Here is a 23,356-nt window from a genome sequence, read left to right on the forward strand (position 1 = left end):
TTCTCCATTCCATTTTCTTTCTCTTCTCCCTCTGATATACCTATTATTCTTATGTTATTCTTTCTGATGGAGTCAGATAATTCCTGTAGGGCTTTCTCGTTTTTTATTATTTTTGAGTCTCTTTCTTCTTCTCTCTGTTGTGCCTCAAGTTGTTTGTCTTCTATTTCACTAATCCTATCTTCAATCTGGGTTGTTCTGCTAGCTAAGCTTGTTACCTCGTTTTTCAGCTCGTGAATTGAGTTTTTCATTTCTGTTTGATTTGTTTTTATAGTTTCAATTTCCTTGGTAATATATTCTTTGTGTTCATTGAGTTGTTTTCTGATCTCCCTATATTGCCTTTCCGTGTTTTCTTGTATATCTCTGAGTATTTTTAAGATTTCTATTTTAAATTCTCTGTCATTTAGCTCCAAGGCTTCCAATATGTTAAGTCTTTTCTCCATAGATTTTTCCACATCTATTTGTGTTACCTCTCTTTCTTTTGTATCCATAATATTCGATTTCCTCTTTCTTATTGGCATCTGAGGGTGGTCTTGTTGATAGCACTAATTAGAATTAATAAAGAGTAAAAAGTAAAAAACAAAAAAACAAAAAAACAAAAAAACAAAAAAAACAAAAAACAAAGGTAAAACACCCCACAAAAAAAAGCAGTAATAATTTATTATTTCCCCCCCTTTTTTTTTCTTTGTTCTCCTTCTCTCCTCTCCCCTCCTCAGGGAAATATCGTGCCTATAATGGAGGGCCTGGTTTGCGGTGTAGAGTTCAAGGGGGCAAAAAAAAAAAAATGGAAGAAAATCTTAGACAAGCATAAGTTGATCTGCCTGCGGGTGACGGTCAACCAAGAGATATAATGAGAGGGACAAGAGGGAACCAGAAAAAAGGACAAAAAAAGGAATAATCAAGAAGAAAAAATAAAATAATAAGTAAAAATACGTTGTATTAAGTGGAGCAAAGACCAAATACAATGGAGACCTTGGGTTGGGAGGACCCAAAATGCCACAAAAACAAACCAACCAGAAAAAAAACAAAAACAAAACCGAAAAAGAAAAACAAAGCCAAAAAAAACCTTGAGTCCCAAATTAACTAATTTGTTCGTGATTGAGGATTAAATGGGAGGAAAGTAAAACGAGAAAAGAAAAAACGAATAGAAAGGAAAAAATAAGAAAAAGAGAAAAACGAAGGAAGAAATAAAAAAGGAAGAGAAAAAAACAAAATAAGGCAAAAAAAAAAACAAAAGAGGAGAGAGTGAGAATTAAGTGTCCTGGAGTATAACCCCAAAGGAGGGTGAGGATGAAGAAGAGAAATAAAATGTAACACTTATGGGTAGTGTAGTTCAAGAAAAGGGAAGCATAAGATGGGCAGAGAATAGAAGGACCGAGGTGGAGGAAATAAAGGCAATAAGATAGAAGGAACAAACAACAACAACAAAAAAACAAAACAACAAAAAAAAAAAAACCCAGAAAAAAACAAACAGTGGAACAAGCTGCAAAGTCTGTGGATTTTTCCTGATTTTGAGATGTCAACCTCTTCCTCCTTCTCCTCTCTCCCTCTTCCCGGTCGGCGACTCTGCACCCCAGGCCCTGCCCCTGCGCCACACCCAGGCAGGGACTTGCAATTGATGGGGTTCTATGGCAATGTCACACCATTGGCTTTAGTCTTGCTGGTAGTCAAGGCCTGCCGGCGTCTGCAGGGTCTACCGACGAGAGAGTTCGCCTTCGTGGATTCTCTCTCCCAGTCCCCCCTTCCCGAACCAGCAGCCTGGCGATCCAGCCACAAGGCTGCCACTGCTTCTGCCTGGGGAGTAAGAGGCTCAAAGAGCTGGGAAATCCCCACTCTATCCCCACTCAGTGCAAGGCTCTGGGAAGGGCTCTGACAGTCAGGGCCTCCAGTGTAATCAGGCGGGGGTGGGAGTCAATTGTTGTCAAGGTGATTGTTCAGCGCCTAGCATTCCGTTGGACCTCTCAACCCAGGCTTTCCACTCTTTGCAGCCTGTTTTGGCCGGTAAGAAGAGGCACTAGTCTCTGCTTGCGACTAGTGTGCTATAGATCTTATTATCTGCCAAGTCCTTCTTGTTAGCGTTTATCCCTGAATATGGAGGCTCTATCAATCAGAAGTTGCCCCCGCCCCTTTAGCGAGAGGCACCAAAAAATATCACGCCTCTTGTCTTGGGTCGGTGAACTGAGAGAGATCTTATCAATTAGAACCGAGGGTGCGCAGATTTCACAGGTTAAGTTAATTTTAGTAATTGGGTCGCAGCTGTGCTCCCGAAGGTATTTCAGGCTGCCTGCGCGCGCCCCTCCCCCAACGCTTGATTGTTAGCTTGAATGGCTGGGTGAGGTGCCCCGCCCGCGGAGAGAATCTCCCAAGTAGGGAATACCGCCCTGGGGCCTCTCCCGCTCCCCGTGCGCGGGCCGCTGGGAACGTTAGCGGTGCTCGGTCTGCAATGCTCGGTCTGCAACCAGACCGGGAGCGCGCCAGCAGCTGCTCGCCGCTCGTTCTGCAACCGACCCGGGCTGGCGGCCGCGGCTGGCGGCGGCGGCTGGCGGCGGCGGCTGGCGGCGGCGGCCGGCGGCGGCTTCCGAGTGCGGGATGACTTACCACAGGCGCACTTTCTCGCGGCTTGAATGAACGTCCCTGGGGTAGCTTCCTCCACACCCTCGTCTCTCAGATTCGAGTGATAACAGTCCTATTGCTTTCAGTTTGCTCCGAAGATAAATTTTCCTGTTTCTAGTTGATAAATTTGTTGTGATTTTGGGGAGATCTGTCGGACACGCTGCTCACGGCGCCATTTCCGTGACGTCACTCTCACCAATGTTTTATACCTACGAAGTTGTAAAACATTGCAGAATTAGCCACACATGAAAGTGGGAGCCACTGAACTGCCGTGGTCAACAGATACTCATGTGCAGATGGAAAGCTGGACCGCGAAGGTCTTGGACACCGAGGTGACTTTCATCACTGTCTTCTCAGTGGATTTTCAATAAATATTTATGGAATGACTAGCAGGACAGGAAGAAAGCAGGCATTAAATATTAAGCAAGGGGCCCTGGCCGGTTGGCTCAGTGGTGGAGCGTCGGCCTGGCGTGCAGGAGTCCTGGGTTCGATTCCCGGCCAGGGCACACAGGAGAGGCGCCCATCTGCTTCTCCACCCCTCCCCCTCTCCTTCCTCTCTGTCTCTCTCTTCCCCTCCTGCAGCCAAGGCTCCACTGGAGCAAAGTTGGCCGGGCGCTGAGGATGGCTCTGTGGCCTCTGCCTCAGGCGCTAGAATGGCTCTGATTGTGGCAGAGCGACACCCCAAGATGGGCAGAGCATCACCCCCTCGTGGGCATGCTGGGTAGATCCCGGTCGGGCGCATGCGGGAGTCTGTCTGACTGCTTCCCTGTTTCCAGCTTCGGAAAAATACCAAAAAAAAAAAAAAAATATATATATATATATATATTTATATTTATTAAGCAAGGGATCTCTTATTTTATATATATATATATAAATTAAGCAAGGGATCTCACAGCAGAGACAAGAAAGCACAAATCATTTCTGCTATGCGGGAAAGAAAAGCAAACCAAGAATTCAGGCAAATGTGAGATTCTTCCTAATGTCCCCGGCAATGAAAGCACAATGAAGAACTTAAGAGGGTTATAACATCTTTATCTGGTACAAATGCAACATATTAATTCCATTAACCAAACAATTAAGAAATACATATATATATATAAATAACCACCCTAGTCTGTAATTCCGTCTGACCAGCACTCACAACACTGAATCCTTGGTTGTCGCTAAGCACACAATGCTCCTGCATGTTTTGGATGCTTCGTACACGCAATCCTTCTCTGCCACTGGAAAGCCCACACTGTCTGCAGTGGGCACTTTCTTCTCCAGGGTGCTGCTCATATACCACGTGTCCCCAAGCCTTCCCCTGCTCTCCCAGGCAGGGCCACTCACTCTATTCTGTGTGCACTCCTGCTATGTTAGTCATTCCTCTTTTAGGGTACTCACCAGATCTTCTTGTGATTTACTTGCATTAGGCGTTTGAATTCATTCACCCAAATGCTTCACAAGGGAAGATTCTATAGGTTTAATATTTTTCTATGTATGGCCCTGGCATTCAACACACAGGAGGCATTCAGTTAAATGTTTGCTGAATGAGTGAATTTATTGCATGTTTCCCTAGAAGCACCACTCAACAACAAAAGGAACGAATTCAGTAGGCTTTACAGAATTTGTAGGACTTCTCACTATTGGGCCTTTTCTTGGGCTGACCCTTGTGAACACCAAGGGTTTAACAATCAAATGGAAAATATCTTTAGGGGGTTTAATGAATGCAACTCAGGTAAACATCTTTTTAGTGATTGGCCTTAATACAGGAAATCTTTAGTAATATGTACTCTTGACTGTTTTATTAGTCTAGTTTCTCACAGGAGTTGGACAATGGTCCATTCACGGCTGGGGTAGCAGTGCCACTGAAGAGAATTCCTCATGCTCTGGCTATCAGATGCACAGATGACAAGACTGACATTGTTTTGGAAGCTAAGAAATTGACTGTACCTTCTTTTGGAAGACAAAAGATTTCTCTTCCTTAGGATACAACTTTCTGGCTTATTTGGGAGCTTAAACAAATCTCAGGTGACTTTTTTTGTAATAGTATAGAATTATTTTAGTCCGGAAAAATGTAAACATAGCATATTACCAATTTGTACCTCCTCCCCAGAAAAACCTTGAACTCATTCTTGTGGATGTCTGATTTCCAGTGGCATAATCAGATGATGAGTAGTACGTCAGAAGGGATGAAGCTCAGGCCTGACTATGGAAGGCTCTGATGGCCAACCTAAGGGATCTGCACTTTGTCAGGTGGTCTGTGGAACCCACTGAAAATATTTCACTAGAAAAATGAAAGGTGGACCTGATTCTCATTCTTGGGGCAGTGATGTGGGAATGGCTTAACGTGGGGGACGATGAGGTAGCAGGTGTGAGGTAATAGCCTTTGAATGGAGTGATGCCATGAATCTATTTAGACATTGATGCAACTAACATTCAAAGTCGAATTGACAGGGCCCAATGAGAGGCTGAATATAAACAATGGAGGTGTGGAGCTGGTAACCACTAAGATCTATGGTTGGGGAACCCTTGGTTAGACTGGGAGAAGGCGGTCAACCCTGAGAAAAAGCTTCTATAAGAGATGAAGCCAAAACTAGAACTCCGACCTCTGGATTCCCCATCCGATGCTCCCTTACTACAGCTATTGCCTGACCTGGGACAGTATCACTGGCTTGAAGGGCAACACGCCTCAGCAGGCAATGTAACGTGGCATAACAGAAACTTAGTTGGGAGGATTTTTTTTCCTTAGGCCATGGTTATAATTCTAGCTTTTGTGCTAACTAGTTTTGATCTTGGGCAAACCATTGGCCTTGGACACCTTTTACACCTTTCTTTCCATTTCTTTCTTTAGTTAATATTGCACAGATGCAGTCCTTGTCTCCCACAGAAATAATTTCTTTGAGGGCAGCAATGTGGATAATAATATACGGATCTTTTACCATTGACTGTTTACAACACCCAAGAAGTTTCTCTGTAAAATGGTGTCAAATTAACGAATATAAATAGTGAGAAATGAATCGAAGTGTTAGCAGCGCAGAGAGGACCTGAGGTGTCCATTCCTGCAGGCTGACGGGGAGGCTCCTCCTCTCACCAGGCCTCTGCCACTTGACAGCACTAACACTGGTCCTGCAGGCCGGCAGGGAGGCTCCTCCTCTCACCAGGCCTCTGCCACTGACAGCACTAACACTGGTCCTGGCCGGCAGGGAGGCTCCTCCTCTCACCAGGCCTCTGCCACTGACAGCACTAACACTGGTCCTGCAGGCCGGCGGGGAGGCTCCTCCTCTCACTAGGCCTCTGCCACTTGACGGCACTAACACTGGTCCTGCAGGCCGGCGGGGAGGCTCCTCCTCTCACTAGGCCTCTGCCACTTGACGGCACTAACACTGGTCCTGCAGGCTGGCGGGGAGGCTCCTCCTCTCACCAGGCCTCTGCCACTGACAGCACTAACACTGGTCCTGCAGGCTGGTGGGGAGGCTCCTCCTCTCACCAGGCCCCTGCCACTTGACGGCACTAACACTGGTCCTGCAGGCTGGCGGGGAGGCTCCTCCTCTCACTAGGCCTCTGCCACTGACAGCACTAACACTGGTCCTGCAGGCTGGCGGGGAGGCTCCTCCTCTCACCAGGCCCCTGCCACTTGACGGCACTAACACTGGTCAGCACAGCACCACAGCCACGCTGGCCTTCATTCCAAGACAAGGAAACGTCCCATGTGTCATAGGACCTTTCTCCCAGGCTATTCTTGGTCTTTTCTCTCAAAGATGTCATGTGGCAGGAACGAAGGGGGAAAGGCCTTTCAGTTTTAAAAAGCATAGCATGGTTTGGGTTCTGCACTTTCACTGGAGGAAAATGCACACTACAATTTATTTTTCAGGTGGTTCACCCTCCTGTGATGGACAGGGCGGGCAGTCCGCTCCCACCCTGTGCAAACCCCTTAGGCACTTAGGGCAGACAGCCGCAGAGGGGTTTGGACTCGTCTCTTGCCCCTTTGCAGCACCTAGCGTCAGCATCGCCTACAAATCCTGGCTCTGGCAGCACGGGCCAGCACACCCCCTCGCGGGCGTCCTTAGGTGCGGGCAGGTAGGAGGGCTAAGCCAGCAGGAGCAAAGCAAAACTGGGGAAGAGCAGAGAGGTCGTAGGACGAGGGAGTGGAGTCTATGACTAATATACACTGACACGGCTTTTTTATGTGCTTGGCAAAATGTCTTTGGAGACAATTCCAAAAGAAAACTTTCAAAAATGTTCTAATAGCAGCGTCACTACAGTGAATGCATGGCTTCCTTGGGGAACCATTTTAAAGCATAATACTCATTTGATTCTCTGAGTTATGATAGATTTATCTTTTTAAAAAACCATGAATTTTTAAAATTAAATAGAAAGACCACTGCTTAAGCGGTAGCCACAGCCCACGAACAGGAGAACCTGGAGGCTGTGTGGGTGGGCCGGGGACACTTCTCACTCCGTAGTCTGAGGACTGTACCCAGTGCTATGCACTTCTGCGTTGGCCAAGGGTAAGAACTCTGAGGCTGCTTTGAGGTAAGAAAAAGACTTTTTAAAGTGCAAATGAATGGTACACGTAATTTCGAAGCACCTGCCTTACAGGACACATGGGTGTTTGGGTGAAGCAGAAGTAGCACAGCACACGACTCACGGTGTGTGGAGCTCGCCAGACCGCCTTACCATCCCGGCTTCACCCTTTGGACTCGAATAACCCTCTACAGTGATTTCACTTAGTCTCAATTTTCCTACCTATGAAATGCCTATTGAAATGCCTGGCAAGCAGAAGATAGTCAATGAGTATCAAGTTCCCTGTAATTGTGCTGTTTTTACTTTTCAAACTAAGGGTCTCAACCAATTGGCAGATTATGAAATCGCTGATTAAGTTGTAACCAGCATGTTGTAGAAACTGAAACAATGACAAACATCAGCGTGCACGGCCCAGGATGGTAAGAACTGTCCCATTCTACCAGTGCTGAGTTCTGATGTGTGGGTTACAACCTAAAAGTTTCACTCTCTGCTCTACAGAGAGATTATCCGATTATTGTATCAAAAAATCTATAGGAGTGCTGCCTTTATCCAAAGAAGCCTCTATAAACTGAAAGAACTTAATCAGTGTCCCTTCCCTTTTAACTTGTTGCAGTAAAAATAAGGAATGAATCACAGAAGATGAATTTGATCTGATACTATTGGGTATTAAAATCAATCTTAAGATTAGTTTCTGTGTCATATTGACCAATATATACTTCTAAACACTATAGTTTATAGGTATACTATTTTTAGTTGATTAAACACTTCTAGAAATTTCTACAGAAAGTTGGCTATTAGGTTCTATTATGGGAAAATTTGATACAATTTCTAAATAATTTTAAATACAACTTTTTAAAAGATTATACTTTGTCTAATTATGAAGACTGCTAGAGTAATTTTCCAATCCTGTCGAGCAGTAAAAATCAAAAGCCTATATGAGCACACACAGCAGTGTCTCACATTGGCTCAGTCAAAATGAGAGAGCCCAGAACAAAACGTGAGCTTCAATTACAGGCCTCCTCTCTCCTTCGGGTCCTGATGTAAAACCAGCCTGACAGTATAGTGAGTCCACAGTTGTGTTAAGATCGTGGGCTAGACAATGTTGGGGTTGGCAGAGCGGGAATAATGTGCAATAAAGAAGACTGGGCAATGTTGAAGGGTGGAATACTAGAAGTTACAGAATTCAGTGATATGGATGAATCTTGATGTAACTGTATTTTAAATTTATCATTTTAGCTGAACTGGCCAGAATGACTATTATTAGAAGCACCTATGGGGCTGAAGTTTAGGAATCTGTCTTAAATATGCACCCAGGGGATTCTGACCCTCATTCGCATCTGAATGCCCTGTGTTAAAGGGACAGCAAGGATCAGAAAATTAAAAAGGTGGTGGTCAAAAGTAGTTGTCCCAACCTTACAGGTATCAACATCAAATACCGGATCAGAACCTGACACTTATTCAAAGTACATCCTTATACTAAAGATACAAGTCAGCAGGCAGCAATAAGTACTTGATGTTTTCTAGTTATTTAATGACAGTAAGAAATGGTGCTTTCTCTCTTTGGGATTTATTGGTGAGAATCAAAAAGTATGAAGGAGAAACGTCTTTTTAGATTAGACACAGAAATAAAAGATAGCAATCAATAAAAGTTATTAAGAGTAAGTTGAGCAAGAAGAGTAAAAATCCATTCAGCTGGCTGCTGGCTGGCCCCAAGCGGGGCAGGTGCACACCTCCATGGTGCTGGACCCACCCCGCCATCCTCAGAGAAGAGCAAAGAATAAGGCAAAGGTGATTCTTTCCTATTTCAAATGAGCTGGGGGGTCAGGATGAGGCTGCCTGTAATGACAAATTCTTTCTTTCCAAATTTAAAACCTTTGTGCTATTTGATGTAGATACTGGTTTGGGATGGGGCCATACTTGCTGTCAATGTCAAGTGTTGAGATTAGCACCACAAATCCTTCATCAGGACTGAGTGTTGGCACCAGGCTTTGTCCATCACCACCTTGACTGTGAGAGAAGGCAAACAGGAATGCCACTCTTAGGAACAGACAGCAGTTGTGAGAGTGGGAAGCACAGGAGAGCGAAGCCTGGGGAAGGGGGTAGTGAGAGGCGTGAGGTAGAAAGCTGGTTCTCAGCCTCACAAGGGCTGGCTGAAAGGACCGCGTCAGGCTCCCTGTGCGGCAGGTTCATCAGCCCCTTGAAGTTGGAAGATGCCCCAAGAAATGATCTGGCGTCATCCCCAACTGCTTATTTTTTACTCACACTCTTAACAATGTGGGAAGTATCTAAAGATCTCTCTCTTCCCTCCTCACTCCCTCTCTTACCTGGAGATTATAGGAAAAGATAAATAGAGATAGGAGATAATAAAATAAAAGCAGATTCTGGGGAAAGCCCTCATTACACATGGGTAGAATTCACCCACAAGTCCAAGAACTGGGGAAGGTACAAGGGACACAAGGGAAGGCAGGCAGAGGGTACTAGATCTTTCCGGGGAAGAGACCGGCTGACAGCCAGCTTTGTGACAGGCCTAACAGGACTGTCTCCTGTCACTTGAGAGTCTGTACTTAGAGAGGCAGAGGGAGGAGTTCAGAGAAGGGGTCAGCCTCACATACTGAGATATTTGAAAAAAACGCTGGGCCTTTCTCTCCATTTTCTTTCCCTATTAGTTTCCTTCATCAGAAAGCATAGTTGGACGAAACGGTAACAGGGTTCGCCAGAGGGACTCCATTCCACACTCCCCCATGCTCTTGCTAGATCTGGATTCCCCGATTTGGTAAGAAGGCTCCTGAACGCCCATTCTTTTCTTTGCTAACTGGCCTAAATACTCTCTTACATTTAGGAGATAAAAAGCATAGTTATAATATGCTTAGCCTTAGGGTCTCCAAATCAGGGTTATAAAAGAAACTATTCTCCATAACCCAACATGTCCATACATCTCATGTCCTCATCAAAGTTATGGTTCAGTTTTCACATTTTCAGGCAATAAATCTGTTCCTTGGCCATCTTTAAACTTTACCTGACAAGCATGATACGCCCTCAGCCACGGCCCCTCGACCCCATTAACATCCCAGCAAACAAAGAACCACATCCACGTATCGCAGTTCAACCCCACTTGAGCACCCAAAGCCACTATGTTGATATAATCATGTCCCCAAAACTGAGTGTCCGACCGCAGCAAAGGTCCGTTAGGATAAACACGGTGGTGCCAATAATACTGGTTTGGCTTTTAACTGCATTTTTTGTCAGCTTGGCTGGGGAGATCTGGACAGCTGGAAGTGAGCTTCTCCATCATTTTCTGTTTCTTTCTTTGTATCAGTTTTCCACCTGTGAAGCCCAACAGCCCACCCCCAAGGGCAGCTGCAATTCCTGCCACTTTGAAGCCCGCAAGGAGGCCGATCGGGCCCCCCACCACTCCTCCGATGAGCGCACCTGCCACAGGCAGAGCTGCCAGCTTGTATTTTGCAGCCTGTAAAAAAAAAAAAAATTCAATTTAGAAATTGAGTTGAGAATATCTGCCTGTGGTGATGTGCATTTTCCTCTCATTAGTTCTGGCAATGCCTCCTTGACTCTTGGAACATAATTAGCCCCAGAGCCTGTGCTGGGGGGCGGGGCAGAGCAAGTATTCCACAGGTACTACCATCGCCCCAGTCCTCAGAATGCAGAGAAATGGGCTACAAAGAGTGGATTGCTACAAACTGATTTTACTTGCAAAACAATCAAACCAATAACTACCTGGCTGGCTTATTTAAACAGTTTCAACAGCCACAGATATCCCAAAGCTTTTATGTTGCCCAGAGATTATTCTATGCTTTGTACCCAGGGTTAGAAGCAATATTCTATGGGAAATAGATGGTCCCACTCCACACATGCCACGTCCTGAATTTTCGCCCCTACTGGGTACTGGCATGCCTCTCTACTCTTCTCGCTGAATCTCTGCAAACATTCCCTTCTAATGGCAAACGCCTTATACAGTAGTGGGCTGCAGTCTGTTTTCTCTCTGAGAAAATCTCTCCCGACAGAAGGAATGTAGAGTAGCACATTACTACAGCCATTGATTTCCTGCACTACCTTTGTGTCATTTCTTCCTTATTTCCTTAATTGCTGCTTCCCTCAAGATTAAAGAGAGCAGATCAATTGGGTTAATACTACAAATTCCTGGGAGCCAGAGTAACATTGATTTGTCAGCAGGAGCAGAGTCTTACCTTCCCCAAGTTTTTGGTTCCCTCTTCAACATTCACAGCGGCACTGTTGACATGGTCTTCAATGCTGTCAATCTTCTCCTGCTGAGACTAGATGCAAAGGAATTATGAGTGAGCGCTCCTGCTGGGGAGCAGCAGAAGGCCAGTACACACCATTTTAATTCCTGTATCAGGGCCCTGTGCACTGCAGCCTTGCAGTCTGAATAGTGGTTCATTAATAGCATCTGATAAACCATGTCGGAAGTACAAATTCACTTGTATGAAAAAAAAAGAGGGTGCCTTAATTATTAGGTAATAAAAGGGTGGGGTGGCACCTTTATAGGAAAAAGCATCTCACACTAAAATTTGTTCAAATGTACAAATATTCTCCAAATGAATCTATTTTCCAGGAGAAAAGAAATCCAAATAAGCATTTACATGTCATGTTGGGTTTGCTAGGGGGAAAAAATCAAACAAAAAAAGTTTCCCTAACTTATCTCTTTGAAGAATCATTTTAAAACAGACAGTTTTGACTTAGGAGTAAAACACCCTTGAATCCAATAAATATAAATTATTATGTTTTAGAAATAAGAAAATGTGGTTTGATCTGCCATGAAACCTTTCTACTTCTGATAGGTAATAAGAAGCAGAGAATGAATTTACTGCCCCTGTTTACACCTGTACAATTTTTTTTTAATTAAGTGAGAGGTGAGGAGGCAGAGACAGACTCCAGCATGCACCCCAACTGGGATCCACCTGGCAAGCCCCCTACTGAGGATGCTCTGCCCATCTGGGACCGCTGTTCCATTGCTCAGCAATGGAGCTATTTTAGCACCCGAGATGAAGCCATCCTCAGAGCCTGGGGCCAACTTGCTCAAACTGAGCCATAGTTGCAGGAGAGGAAGAGAGAGAGAAGGACAAAGAGAAGGAGGAGGGGTGGAGAAACAGATGGTTGCTTCTCCTGTGTGCCCTCATCGGGAGTTGAACCCGGGACTTCCACATGCTGGGTGGATGCTCTACCGCTGAGCCAACTGGCCAGGGTTACCACCTGTAAAACTTAATACATTTTAAAAGCATGACAAGTTAGAAGCATGTTTCTGATCAAATATATTAAAAAATCATTCTACATAAAACAGCAACACCTGCATGATACAACTGAAATTGTGACTCATGGAATCTCTGGGTAGAAGGAGTGTGTGATCACTGAGCACAGTTTTCCTCTGAGATGTGTGGAGCCCACTACAGCATCTGACAAGTGGTGACTGAACCTCCGCTCATCCACCTCCAGTGACAGGAACTTGTTACTTGCTACAAGGACACATTACCGTTTTAAAATCAATTTCATTTACACATATGCACTCATTTTATGGGTACAGTATGAGTTCTGGAAAATGTACAAGCCCATGTAACCACTATCACATCAATTATATAGGCTATTTAGTTTTTTGGGGGTTTTTTTTGGTGACAGAGACAGAGAGAGACAGAGAGAGGGACAGATAGGGACAGACAGGAAGGGAGAGAGATGAGAAGCATCAATTCTTCGTTGCGGTACCTTAGTTTCTCATTGATTGATTTCACCTATGTGCCTTGATCAAGGGGGCTACAGCAGAGTGAGTGACCCCTTGCTCAAGCCAGTGACCCTGGCTCAAGCTGGAGACCTCGGGGTTTCGAACCTGGGTCCTCCGCGTCCCAATCTGACACTCCATCCCCTGCACTACCACCGGGTCAGGCTGTGTTTTTTTTTTTTTTTAATTCACATAAAAGAGAATCCCTTTTTGATCCCAGCTAAATGCCAACTTCTACAATGACTGTGAAATAATTCAGCTTTAATCCTGAAGTATTTGATTGCCCTTATATAACTTTCTTCACTTAATACTGAAGCAGATAGAACACTCTTCTAATTCTAATCATTTTATTTGAGAACATGAAACCCAAACACAATTTCCCCCCATAATGACTTCCTATCAGCATTACTGACACTCCTTCCCTTCTCAAAGAACACGTGCCTTTTCCCTGTTACAGCTTCATGGTATCCCTTCATTCTTATGATCTCCACCACCATCTTGGCATTTTTAACACAATCCCTGAAAAGGTCCTTCAACAGTTTTCCTTCTACCGTCTTGGTCAGAGACAAATGCAATAGTGGTTCTCACTCTTGAGAACAAATGCACCAGAACCACCCGGAGGACTTCTCAACACACAGACTCCTGGGCCCACGCCCAGGGCTCCTGATTCAGTAGGCGTGGGGTGAGGCCTGAGAACGTGCATTTCTAATGAGTTCCTAGGAGTTGCTGATGCTGCGTGATGATTCCATGATCCCCACACTTTAAAAACCACTTGTGCATGTACATGGTGGGATTGAGGGCACGACCTCTGGCCAGTTGTCATGCATTCAAATCCTATAACTATCCCTGTGCCCATGAACAAACTACTCGGGTCTCCAGGTGTCAGTGTTCTCATCTCTCAAGTGAAGACAATGATATTTGTATCCCAGAGAGTGGAAGTGAGGGTAAAATGAGAAAGTGTCTGTAGAGCATGAGGGAAAAAACAGAGAAAGTCATTCTGCTCTGCCTAGGAAAGCTGAACCCCTCTCTTTCTTTTCTATCAAAAAATATTTTAAACTTTTTCCTATGATGCTTAAAAATTCTAAAGCACTAAAATATGAGGTCTGTCTTAGCATTCATCCATTCAGTTATTTTCCTCAGACAATAGAACTGCTTTAATGTTAGCTCCCCCGCCCTCAGCCCCCAGAAGCGTTAAGTGCCAGCACTTGTCTGGGTTTCTGACACCCTATGATTGTTTCTGTCTGGGACATCCCCAACACTTTCTCTTCTCGTTTGAAAGTCTATGCTGGATGATAAATCACAGGTGTGAAACTCTGCCATCAACCTCCATATCTTGATGAATTGAGGGGTACAGGGAAAAGAACCAACAGTCTACTTCCTCTCTGCCCCAAAAGAATTCCATCATGATGGGGAAGCCTACCAGGATTATGACCATTTCTGACACCCGAAGTGTGATTTCAAGACGTCAGGGAAATATCTTTCCTAAAAGGCTGGATATTGAAGCCCTATTACTTTTTTAAAATAGAGTAAAATTTAAAAATAATTTTAACATTTTTTTGACAAAAAATTTTGGAATAACTGGAGGAAGGACTACAAAACAAAACAAAGCCTGAGACTCTGACTATTGAACTGCAGTGCTCCCCTCGCTGCAATCACTGTGCTGACTGAGGCCTGCCTCACCCGGGAGGGGCCCACGCCTCCATGTACTTACTCACCGACATAAGGAAGCTGCTCAAATGTGGTCATGGGAGTATGGCAGAGGACAGACCAGCCCCTGAGGGATCAACAGTCATCCCTCAGTTGTGCAGATCTACCTTTTTCTCCCCTCTTTTGCTTGGTTTGAATCCCAAACTTTGCCCGTTTCTTCAAATTCTGCTTCTTGAGTAGGAAGGACCCAATGATAAAACAGAGGCAGGCAGCTGGTGTCAGCACGAGCTGTTGATCACTGTGCACAGAATGACCAACTAGACTCCATTCAGAGCGAAATCTGGTCCCTACTTGTCCACTGTGTCCTTGGCTCTTCATGTTGGGCCAAACCACACATACACAACCTCATCTCAATGCCGGCAACCAAGCTCCTACCAGCAGTGGGTGCTCAGAAGCCTCCTCACTCCAGCTGCCAACCTCCCCTTTTTGCTTCTGATGTTTGCTTTCATCTACCTGGACTGCCCACATCTGACAGTCTTCAAACTTTCTTCCTGACATTATATACTCTGGTGGTTTATATTTGATCTCCTCATTCCTTTCACAATGAATTAAATCACTTATGAGGGTCACTGTAGTATTTCTCACACTAGAGTAATGCACAGACATTTTCCTTTTTAAAAGAAAAAACGTTCCAAAAGACTAAAAATATGCCTATGGATTTCATTTTAAAGAAACATTGAGCCTGACCAGGCAGTGTTGCAGTAGATAGAGTATCAACCTGAGATGCTGAGGACCCAGGTTCAGAACCCTGAGGTCGCTGGCTTGAGCAAGGGGTCACTGGCTCAGCTGGAGCTCACCAGTCAAGGCACATATGAGAAACCAATCAATAAACAACTGAAGTGACACAACTATGAGCTGATGCTTCTCATCTCTCTCCCTTCCTGTCTGCCTTTCTCCCTCCTTCTCGCTAAAAAAAAAAAAAAAAAGGAAACATTAAATTAGGTTCTGTATCTGCCTGAAAAAATAACTGAATCATAATTAGCAGTGAAGAAAATGTGACTTATTAATATTTGTCAAAGAGAATGTAATTTTTGCATTTGAAATCAAACTTCAAAACTAATGAAGAACTGTTTTCCCCTTGAATGCTGCTGTGGAGAGTTACAGGCCCAGCATCCTCTCTACCAAGTAATACTAATACATGCAACAAATCCATTCCGAAATCCACTGACATAAAAAAAATGCTCTCCCTTGAATAGTCTTGCTCATAGTTGTGTAGCTTTATTATTGTGCTTGAACAGCTACAGGTTCTTTCAGAAGCTAATGCCAGAACTCCAGGTATTCTTCATTACTGACGGAATCTCAGCCAGCTTTCGAGGCTAGGCCCTGATTCTCAGCTCCAGCGGGATGTAATCTCGATCCTGAATCATACACAGTCACTACACAGAAAAGCCCAGAAACAAACAAACAAATGCAAAGACACACAGGATTCTATTCACCTAGAAGAGACAATAAATGAAGTCGGTAAGTAGGATGTTGACAACAGGGATTTAGCAACAGGAAAAGGACTGTAGGCACTAGACTACTTAAGACTAAAAGTAATGTTGGTAGCAAAAGTAGAATTCTAAGCAAGGAGTTTAAAGGAATCAAATAAAGGAGGTGCAAGTAGGAATGCAGCTGGGGGAGTAGAAGGGAAGGGGATGAGAAGCAATAGGTACTATTTCATTCAGTCTTACAATCAATTTTACAAAGCTTGTTACTATTAAATAATGTCCTGAAGGTCATATAGGTAATAAATGAAGGAATCTGATTGAATCCATCACAACCCAGTCTTTATGCATCGAGAAAACTTGATTTCAAAAGCCATAGGGAAGCAGGCAAAGTGTAGAGACAAAATTGGCCCTGCAGTGGGGGTGACATGCTATTGAGCAACTGACCCAGCATTCTTTAAATTCCCCTTGACTAGAAATAGGGCTGGTACCGCAGTTACAGGAAAGAAGGCACTTGAGCAATAAAAACTGAAGAAAAATGACATATTAATTTATTAATATCTACTGGACCATACCTGGATCTCTCTATTGCTTTGCAGGTCCTTTTCTTAATGTGGTACAAATTAACATAACATAAAATATACAATTTTAACCATTTTCAAGTATACAATTCAGTGGCATTAAGTACATTCACAATATTGGGAAACTATCACAACTATCCTATAGGTTCTTTTTCATGCTATTCTCTACTCTTCATTGAGCGTAGTTCAGTACTTATGCACACAGAAAGTGCTCCGTAAATAAACGGTTCATTTGCCTAGACACTATCATGTCCGTGTGACGAAAATGAGAGGATGTGGTTACTCTGGTTATGTTCCCAAGTCATTTGGTGCCTAAATGGAGCTTCTGTTGAGTCCTTGACAATGTGGTCATGAGAACGCAGTACTCTGGGAATAGTAATCAGGGGTTCTCCTTTGGGCTTTTGCCTAATAACCATCTGTACAGATTATTATAAATAGGACATTTGTACAGAGCTATGGCTATAGCCAAGCTCTTCCTGCATGGACCTCCCTTAGGTTAGGGGTTAGGAGCTGCTTATATAACCTAATAGTGTATATAACTGTTAAATGGCCACGATCTCTTAATTTTCCTTTCATGTGTCTATGTCATTAGAAGGGAAATATATTTGTCCTGAATGAGAACTTTTTACATGTTTGTTTTTTAAATCAACTTTATTGAAGTATAGTTTACATACATTATGCTTCACACATTTCATATGTACATATCAATGACTTATATATATTTTTATAACCAGACTTGTACAGATTTAATAAGCTGCATTACATCAAAGATTATGCATTACAATAGAATAAATCTTGATTCTAAAAACAACAAATACTTGGGGATCCTTGTATCATTCTTTTTTATATACAAACTATTAACATTGTATAGCTACTAATCCAGGAACTTCAAACATTTTGCTTCTTCTGACTTAGAGGCATCAAAAATAAATGCTTTAAGCAATTTACTATATTCAATTTTAACCCTTTGAGTAATGAGTTTTTTTCATGCTTGCTGACCCTTGGGAGTGAGTTTTTTTTTCAAATAATGAAATTAGTTCCAGTTCCAGTTTTATTAACTTAAAATCATGTTTGTTTGATAACCAATTTATGGAAACAAGAAGAACATACATTTACTGCTCCAGCTCAACGTTTAAAGACGTACATGTACGATTGTACTCTGGATGGTCAGGAGGCACGAGGACGTATGAAGGTTTGTACTACTCAAGGGGTAAGCATTACATTAAAAAAAATCCACAAAGTACAACAAGCAGAGTAAGAGACTAGTACTGAAAGCCTATAAATCATATTCTAGAAATATTTATACATTAAAGAATCAGGGTGTTTTTTTGTTTGTTTTTTAAATTTTATTGATTGATTGATTGATTTGAGAAAGGGAGGGTGGGAGACAGAAAGAGAGAGAAAAACACTGATCTGTTGTTCCACTTATTTATGCATTCATTGGTTGATTTTGTATGCATCCTGACCAGGATCGACCCACAACCTTGGTGTATCAGGATGATGTTCTAACCAACTGAGCTACTCCACCAAGGCTGAGAATCAAGGGCTTTTAAAAGAAGAAACTACGGCCCTGGCCAGTTAACTCAGTGGTGGAGTGTTGGTCTGGCATGCAGGAGTCCCAGGTTCGATTCCCGGCTAGGGCACACAGGAGAAGCACCCATCTGCTTCTCCACCCTCCCCCCTCTCCTTCCTCTCTCTCTCTTCCCCTCCTGCAGCCAAGGCTCCATTGGAGCAAGGTTGGCCCGGGCACTGAGGATGGCTCTGTGGCATCTGTCTCAGGCGCTAGAGTGGCTCTGATTGCAACAGAGCAATGCCCCAGATGGGCAGAGCATCGCCCCCTGATGGGCATGCTGGGTGGATCCCAATCAGGCGCATGCGGGAGTCTGTCTGACTGCCTCTCCGTTTCCAATTTCAGAAAAAAAAGAAAAAAGAAAAGAAGAAAATATGATGAGGTGGGGTACAGAGAGGAAGGATGATGTTGGTCTGAACTGGTTGAAAAACTCTTCTATGGAAAAAAGACAAAACTTGCTCAGCATATGGCTTCAGGGGGCAAAAGTACCAGAGGAAAATTATTAGAGGGCAGAGTTCACTTTACATAAGGAGATGACTGAAGTATAAGGTATCCCTGCATTGTAACCGTTGAAAAATAAGCAAAAGACCATCTGTTTGAGAACCTGGGGTAAGAATAGAAGGGTTAGATTAGTTGTGCCCTCAAGTCCTTTTCAATTCCAATTCTGAGATTGTGTGATCTAGGAACTTGTTATAATTTAAAGCCAGGTGTCAGGGAAACCATAACTCAAAAAGTACAACCCCCAAGTCATAGTTTGGCCAAAAACAAAGAACTAAGCCTAGCCAGAAGCAAAAGCAGAAACAGGCTTGCTCCTGAATGTACATACATGCACACACACCTTCCCATAATTCCTGAGAAGAAAAAATAATTTAGAAAAATAGTAACAAAATATATTCTATCTTTTCCACCAAATTGATTTTTTTTTTTTTTTTCTGAAGCTGGAAACGGGGAGAGACAGTCAGACAGACTCCCGCATGCGCCCGACCGGGATCCACCCGGCACGCCCACCAGGGGCGACGCTCTGCCTACCAGGGGGCGATGCTCTGACCCTCCGGGCGTCGCTCTGCCGTGACTAGAGCCACTCTAGCGCCTGGGGCAGAGGCCAAGGAGCCATCCCCAGCGCCGGGGCCATCTTTGCTCCAATGGAGCCTCGGCTGCGGGAGGGGAAGAGAGAGACAGAGAGGAAGGAGGGGGTGGGGGGTGGAGAAGCAAATGGGCGCTTCTCCTATGTGCCCTGGCCGGGAATCGCACCTGGGTCCCCCGCACGCCAGGCCGACGCTCTACCGCTGAGCCAACTGGCCAGAGTCTCCACCAAATTGATTTTATGTTCCCTAATCCAGTGGCCCCCAACCCCCGGGCCGCGGACCAGTACCGGTCCGTGGGCCATTTGGTACTGGTCCGCAGAGAAAGAATAAAAAACTTACATTATTTCCGTTTTATTTAAGTCTGAACGATGTTTTATTTTTAAAAAATGACCAGATTCCCTCTGTTACATCCGTCTAAGACTCACTCTTGACGCTTGTCTCGGTCACATGATATATTTATCCGTCCCACCCTAAAGGCAGGTCCGTGAAAATATTTTCTGACATTAAACCGGTCCATGGCCCAAAAAAGGCTGGGGACCACTGCCCTAATCTATGTTAACTGGCGACCTAATTATGCAGCATAAAGCCTTCATGTTTCTTATCTTTGACTTTTCTATCTTCCTCTGATTTCCAGCCCAGAAATACCTCTCCGCTGTCTACTTCTACACAGTAGTCCCCCCTATCTGCAGGGAATACATGGCAAGAGCCCCAGTGGATGCCTGAAACTGAATAGTACTGAACCCTACATACACTGTGTTTTTTCCTAATCATACACATACTTTATGGTTTCTCTTTGGCATTTCCAAATTGCCAGCATCAATACGCTTGCACTTTGTGGCCATTATTAAGTCAAATAAAGGTTACTTAACATAAACGTAGTGGATAAAGCGTTGACCTGGAATGCTGGGGTCACCGGTTTGAAACCCTGGGCTTGCCTGGTCAAGGCACATATGGGAGTTAATGCTTCCTGCTCCTCTCCTCTTCTCTCTTTCTCTCTCCCCTCTCTAAAATGAATAAATAAAATCTAAAAAAAACCCCATAAACCTGCAGTGCCACAAACCAAGACGGCTGTTAAATGACTAAGGGCAGGGAGCGTATGTAGCGTGGAGACTACAGACAAAGGATGAATCACAGCTTGGGCTGCATGAAGTAGAATGGTACCAGATTTCATCATGCTACTCAGAATGATGTGGCATTTAAAACTCATTAATTATTTCTGAAATTTTCCATTTAATATTTTCAGACCATGATGGACCAGTGACTGAAACCATGAAAAGTGAAATCGCAAAAAGCAAAACTTCAGATAAGGGGGGACTACTATGCCTGTATTGCCGTTGGTCTTGGTGAAACTCGTGCAATGGATTCCTGACTTGTCATCCTGCCTACACTCTCCCCCTCCCCAAAGCCATTATTTACACTACTAACTGATCTTTCTGAAGCACAGACTGAATAGATCACACCACTCTAACCTGCTCAAAGGCTATACTGGCTCCTACAAAGTCAAGTTCAAATTCTTTGGTACGACCTTAGTACCATCTCAACTCATCCTAACCCTCCCTGCTTTGTTGGGTACCTTATGCTCTGACGACACTGCAGAACTTGTCACTCCTGAAATGTACTGTCTTCCTTGTCTTTGCTCAGCTGGTTTCAAATGCACCCCCTTACTCCAACTGTGGACACTTCACTCAATTTTCAAGGCTCAAGTAAATTCTACCTAGTTTGTGGAGCTATCCGTAATGCTTCTACCTCACAACCCCTGCCTCCCTCCCTTGGAATGAATTTCTTCTGTGAGCTTATAATACTGCCCGTCATATCTTATTTTTGCATGTAACAGTCATGCTTAAAATTTCAGTTTTGGGGGTCCAAGCTTATCTCCACCCACTGTAAATCCTTGAAGGCAGAGAGTAGGCTTCATTTATTTCTATATCCAACCCTGTCAGGCCCCCAATGCCAAGGATCTAATTCAGTACCTTTTATATAACAAGTGCTTAATAAATGTTTATTAAATAGATCTACAATTTGAGAACATGGCTATCAATGGTCCAATAGCAGTCTTAAAAATTATAACTTCTATTAAAATTCTAATTGAGGAGATAGAAGGAAAATATTTCAACATAATAAAGACCATTTATGACAAACCATCAGCTAACATCATATTAAATGGCAAAAAACTGAAAACTTTTCCTTTAAAATCAGGAACAAGACAAGGTTGCCCACTCTCTCCACTCTTATTCAACATAGTGCTGGAAATTCTAGTCAGAGCAATCAGACAAGAGAAAGAAATAAAAGGTGTTCATATTGGGAAAGAAAAGTAAAGGTTTCACTTTTTGCAGATGATATGATCCTGTATATAGAAAACCCCAAAGATTCCACACAAAGACTATTAAAAACAATAAACCAATACAGTAAGTTCGCAGGATACAAAATTAATATACAGAAGTCTATTGCCTTCTTATCTGCCAACAATGAAACTTCAGAAAGTGAACTAAAAAAATAATCCCTTTTATGGTTGCAACAAAAAAAATAAAATACCTAGGAATAAATATAACAAAGAATGTAAAGGACCTATATAATGAAAACTACAAAGTATTATTAAAGGAAATCAAAAAAGATACAATGAAATGGAAAAATATTCCTTGAATAGGAAGAATAAATGTAGTTAAAATGACCATATTACCCAAAGCAATATACAAATTTAATGCAATTCCCATCAAAATTCCAATGTCATTTTTTAAAGAAATGGAACAAAAAATCATCAGATTTATATGGAACTATAAAAACCTCAAATAGCCAAAGTAATCCTAAGGAAAAAGAACGAAGCTGAGGGCATTACAATACCTGACTTCAAATTATATTACAGAGCCACGATAATCAAAACAGCATGGTATTGGCAAAAGAATAGACACTCAGACTAATGGAACAGAATAGAGAGCTCAGAAATAAAACTACATACATATGGCCAAATCATTTTTTATAAAGGAGCCAAAAACACATAATAAAGAAAAGAAAGCCTCTTTAATAAATGGTGCTGGGAAAACTAGAGACCCACATGCAAAAAAATGAAACTTGACTACAGTTTATCTCAGTTTATCTCCTTGTACCAAAATTTATTCAAAATGGATCAAAGACCTAAATATAAGACCTGAAACAATAAATTACATAGAAGAAAACATAGGTACTAAACTCATGGACCTTGGTCATAAAGAACAGTTTGTGAATTTGACTTCAAAGGCAAGGGAAGTGAAGGCAAAGATAAGTGAATGGGACCACATCAGACTAAGAAGCTTCTGCTCAGCAAAAGAAACTGACAACAAAACAGACAGCCAACTAAATGGGAGATGATATTTTCAAACAACAGCTTGGATAAGGGTCTAATATCTAAAATATACAAAGAACTCACAAAACTCAGCAACAAACAAGCAAACAATCCAATAAAAAAAATGGGAAGAGGACATGAACAGACACTTCTCTCAGGAAGAAATACAAATGGCCAACCGATATATGAAAAGGTGCTCATCTTCACTAGCTATTAGAGAAATGAAAATGAAAAATTACAATGAGATACCACCTTACACCTGTTAGACTAGCTTGTATCAACAAGACAGGTAATAACAAGTGCTGGAGAGGCTGTGGAGAAAAAGGAACCCTCATCCACTGTTGGTGGGAATGTAAAGTAGTACAACCATTATGGAAGAAAGTATGGCGGTTCCTCAAAAAACTAAGAATAGAACTACCATATGACCCAGCAATCCCTCTACTGGGTATATACCCCCAAAACTCAAAAACACTGGTACGTAAAGACACATGCAGCCCCATGTTCATTGCAGCATTGTTCACCGTGGCCAAGACATGGAAACAACCAAAAAGCCCTTCAATAGATGACTGGATAAAGAAGATGTGGTACATATATACTATGGAATACTACTCAGCCATAAGAAATTATGACATAGGATCATTTACGACAACACGATGGACCTTGATAACATTATACGGAGTGAAATAAGTAAATCAGAAAAAACTAAGAACTGTATGATTCCATACATAGGTGGGACACAAAACTGAGACTCAGGGACATGGACAAGTGTGTGGTGGTTACCAGGGGGAGGGGGAGGGAGTAAAAGGAGGGG

At 43.1% G+C, this 23,356-nt stretch overlaps 1 protein-coding gene across 5 annotated transcripts in view; it reads right to left on the minus strand.

Annotated features, from left to right (window-relative positions):
* Positions 1–4,143: 4,143 nt before the first annotated feature.
* The window catches only part of STX17 (syntaxin 17), a 77,905-nt gene continuing 58,692 nt past the window's right edge, over positions 4,144–23,356 (minus strand). For 4 of the 5 annotated variants that reach the window (XM_066367563.1, XM_066367560.1, XM_066367561.1 and 1 more), the window contains exons 7-8: positions 11,319–11,405; positions 4,144–10,582 (exon numbers count right to left, since the gene is read on the minus strand). In XM_066367563.1, the coding sequence (XP_066223660.1) occupies positions 10,343–10,582; positions 11,319–11,405 (327 nt within the window). In that variant the 3' untranslated portion in view covers positions 4,144–10,342. The remainder of the gene's footprint in view (positions 10,583–11,318; positions 11,406–23,356) is intronic. The other variant, XR_010749193.1, reaches the window with a different exon arrangement.

Source organism: Saccopteryx leptura, chromosome 2 (genome assembly GCF_036850995.1).
Source record: "Saccopteryx leptura isolate mSacLep1 chromosome 2, mSacLep1_pri_phased_curated, whole genome shotgun sequence".
In the NCBI taxonomy this organism is placed as follows: domain Eukaryota; kingdom Metazoa; phylum Chordata; class Mammalia; order Chiroptera; family Emballonuridae; genus Saccopteryx; species Saccopteryx leptura.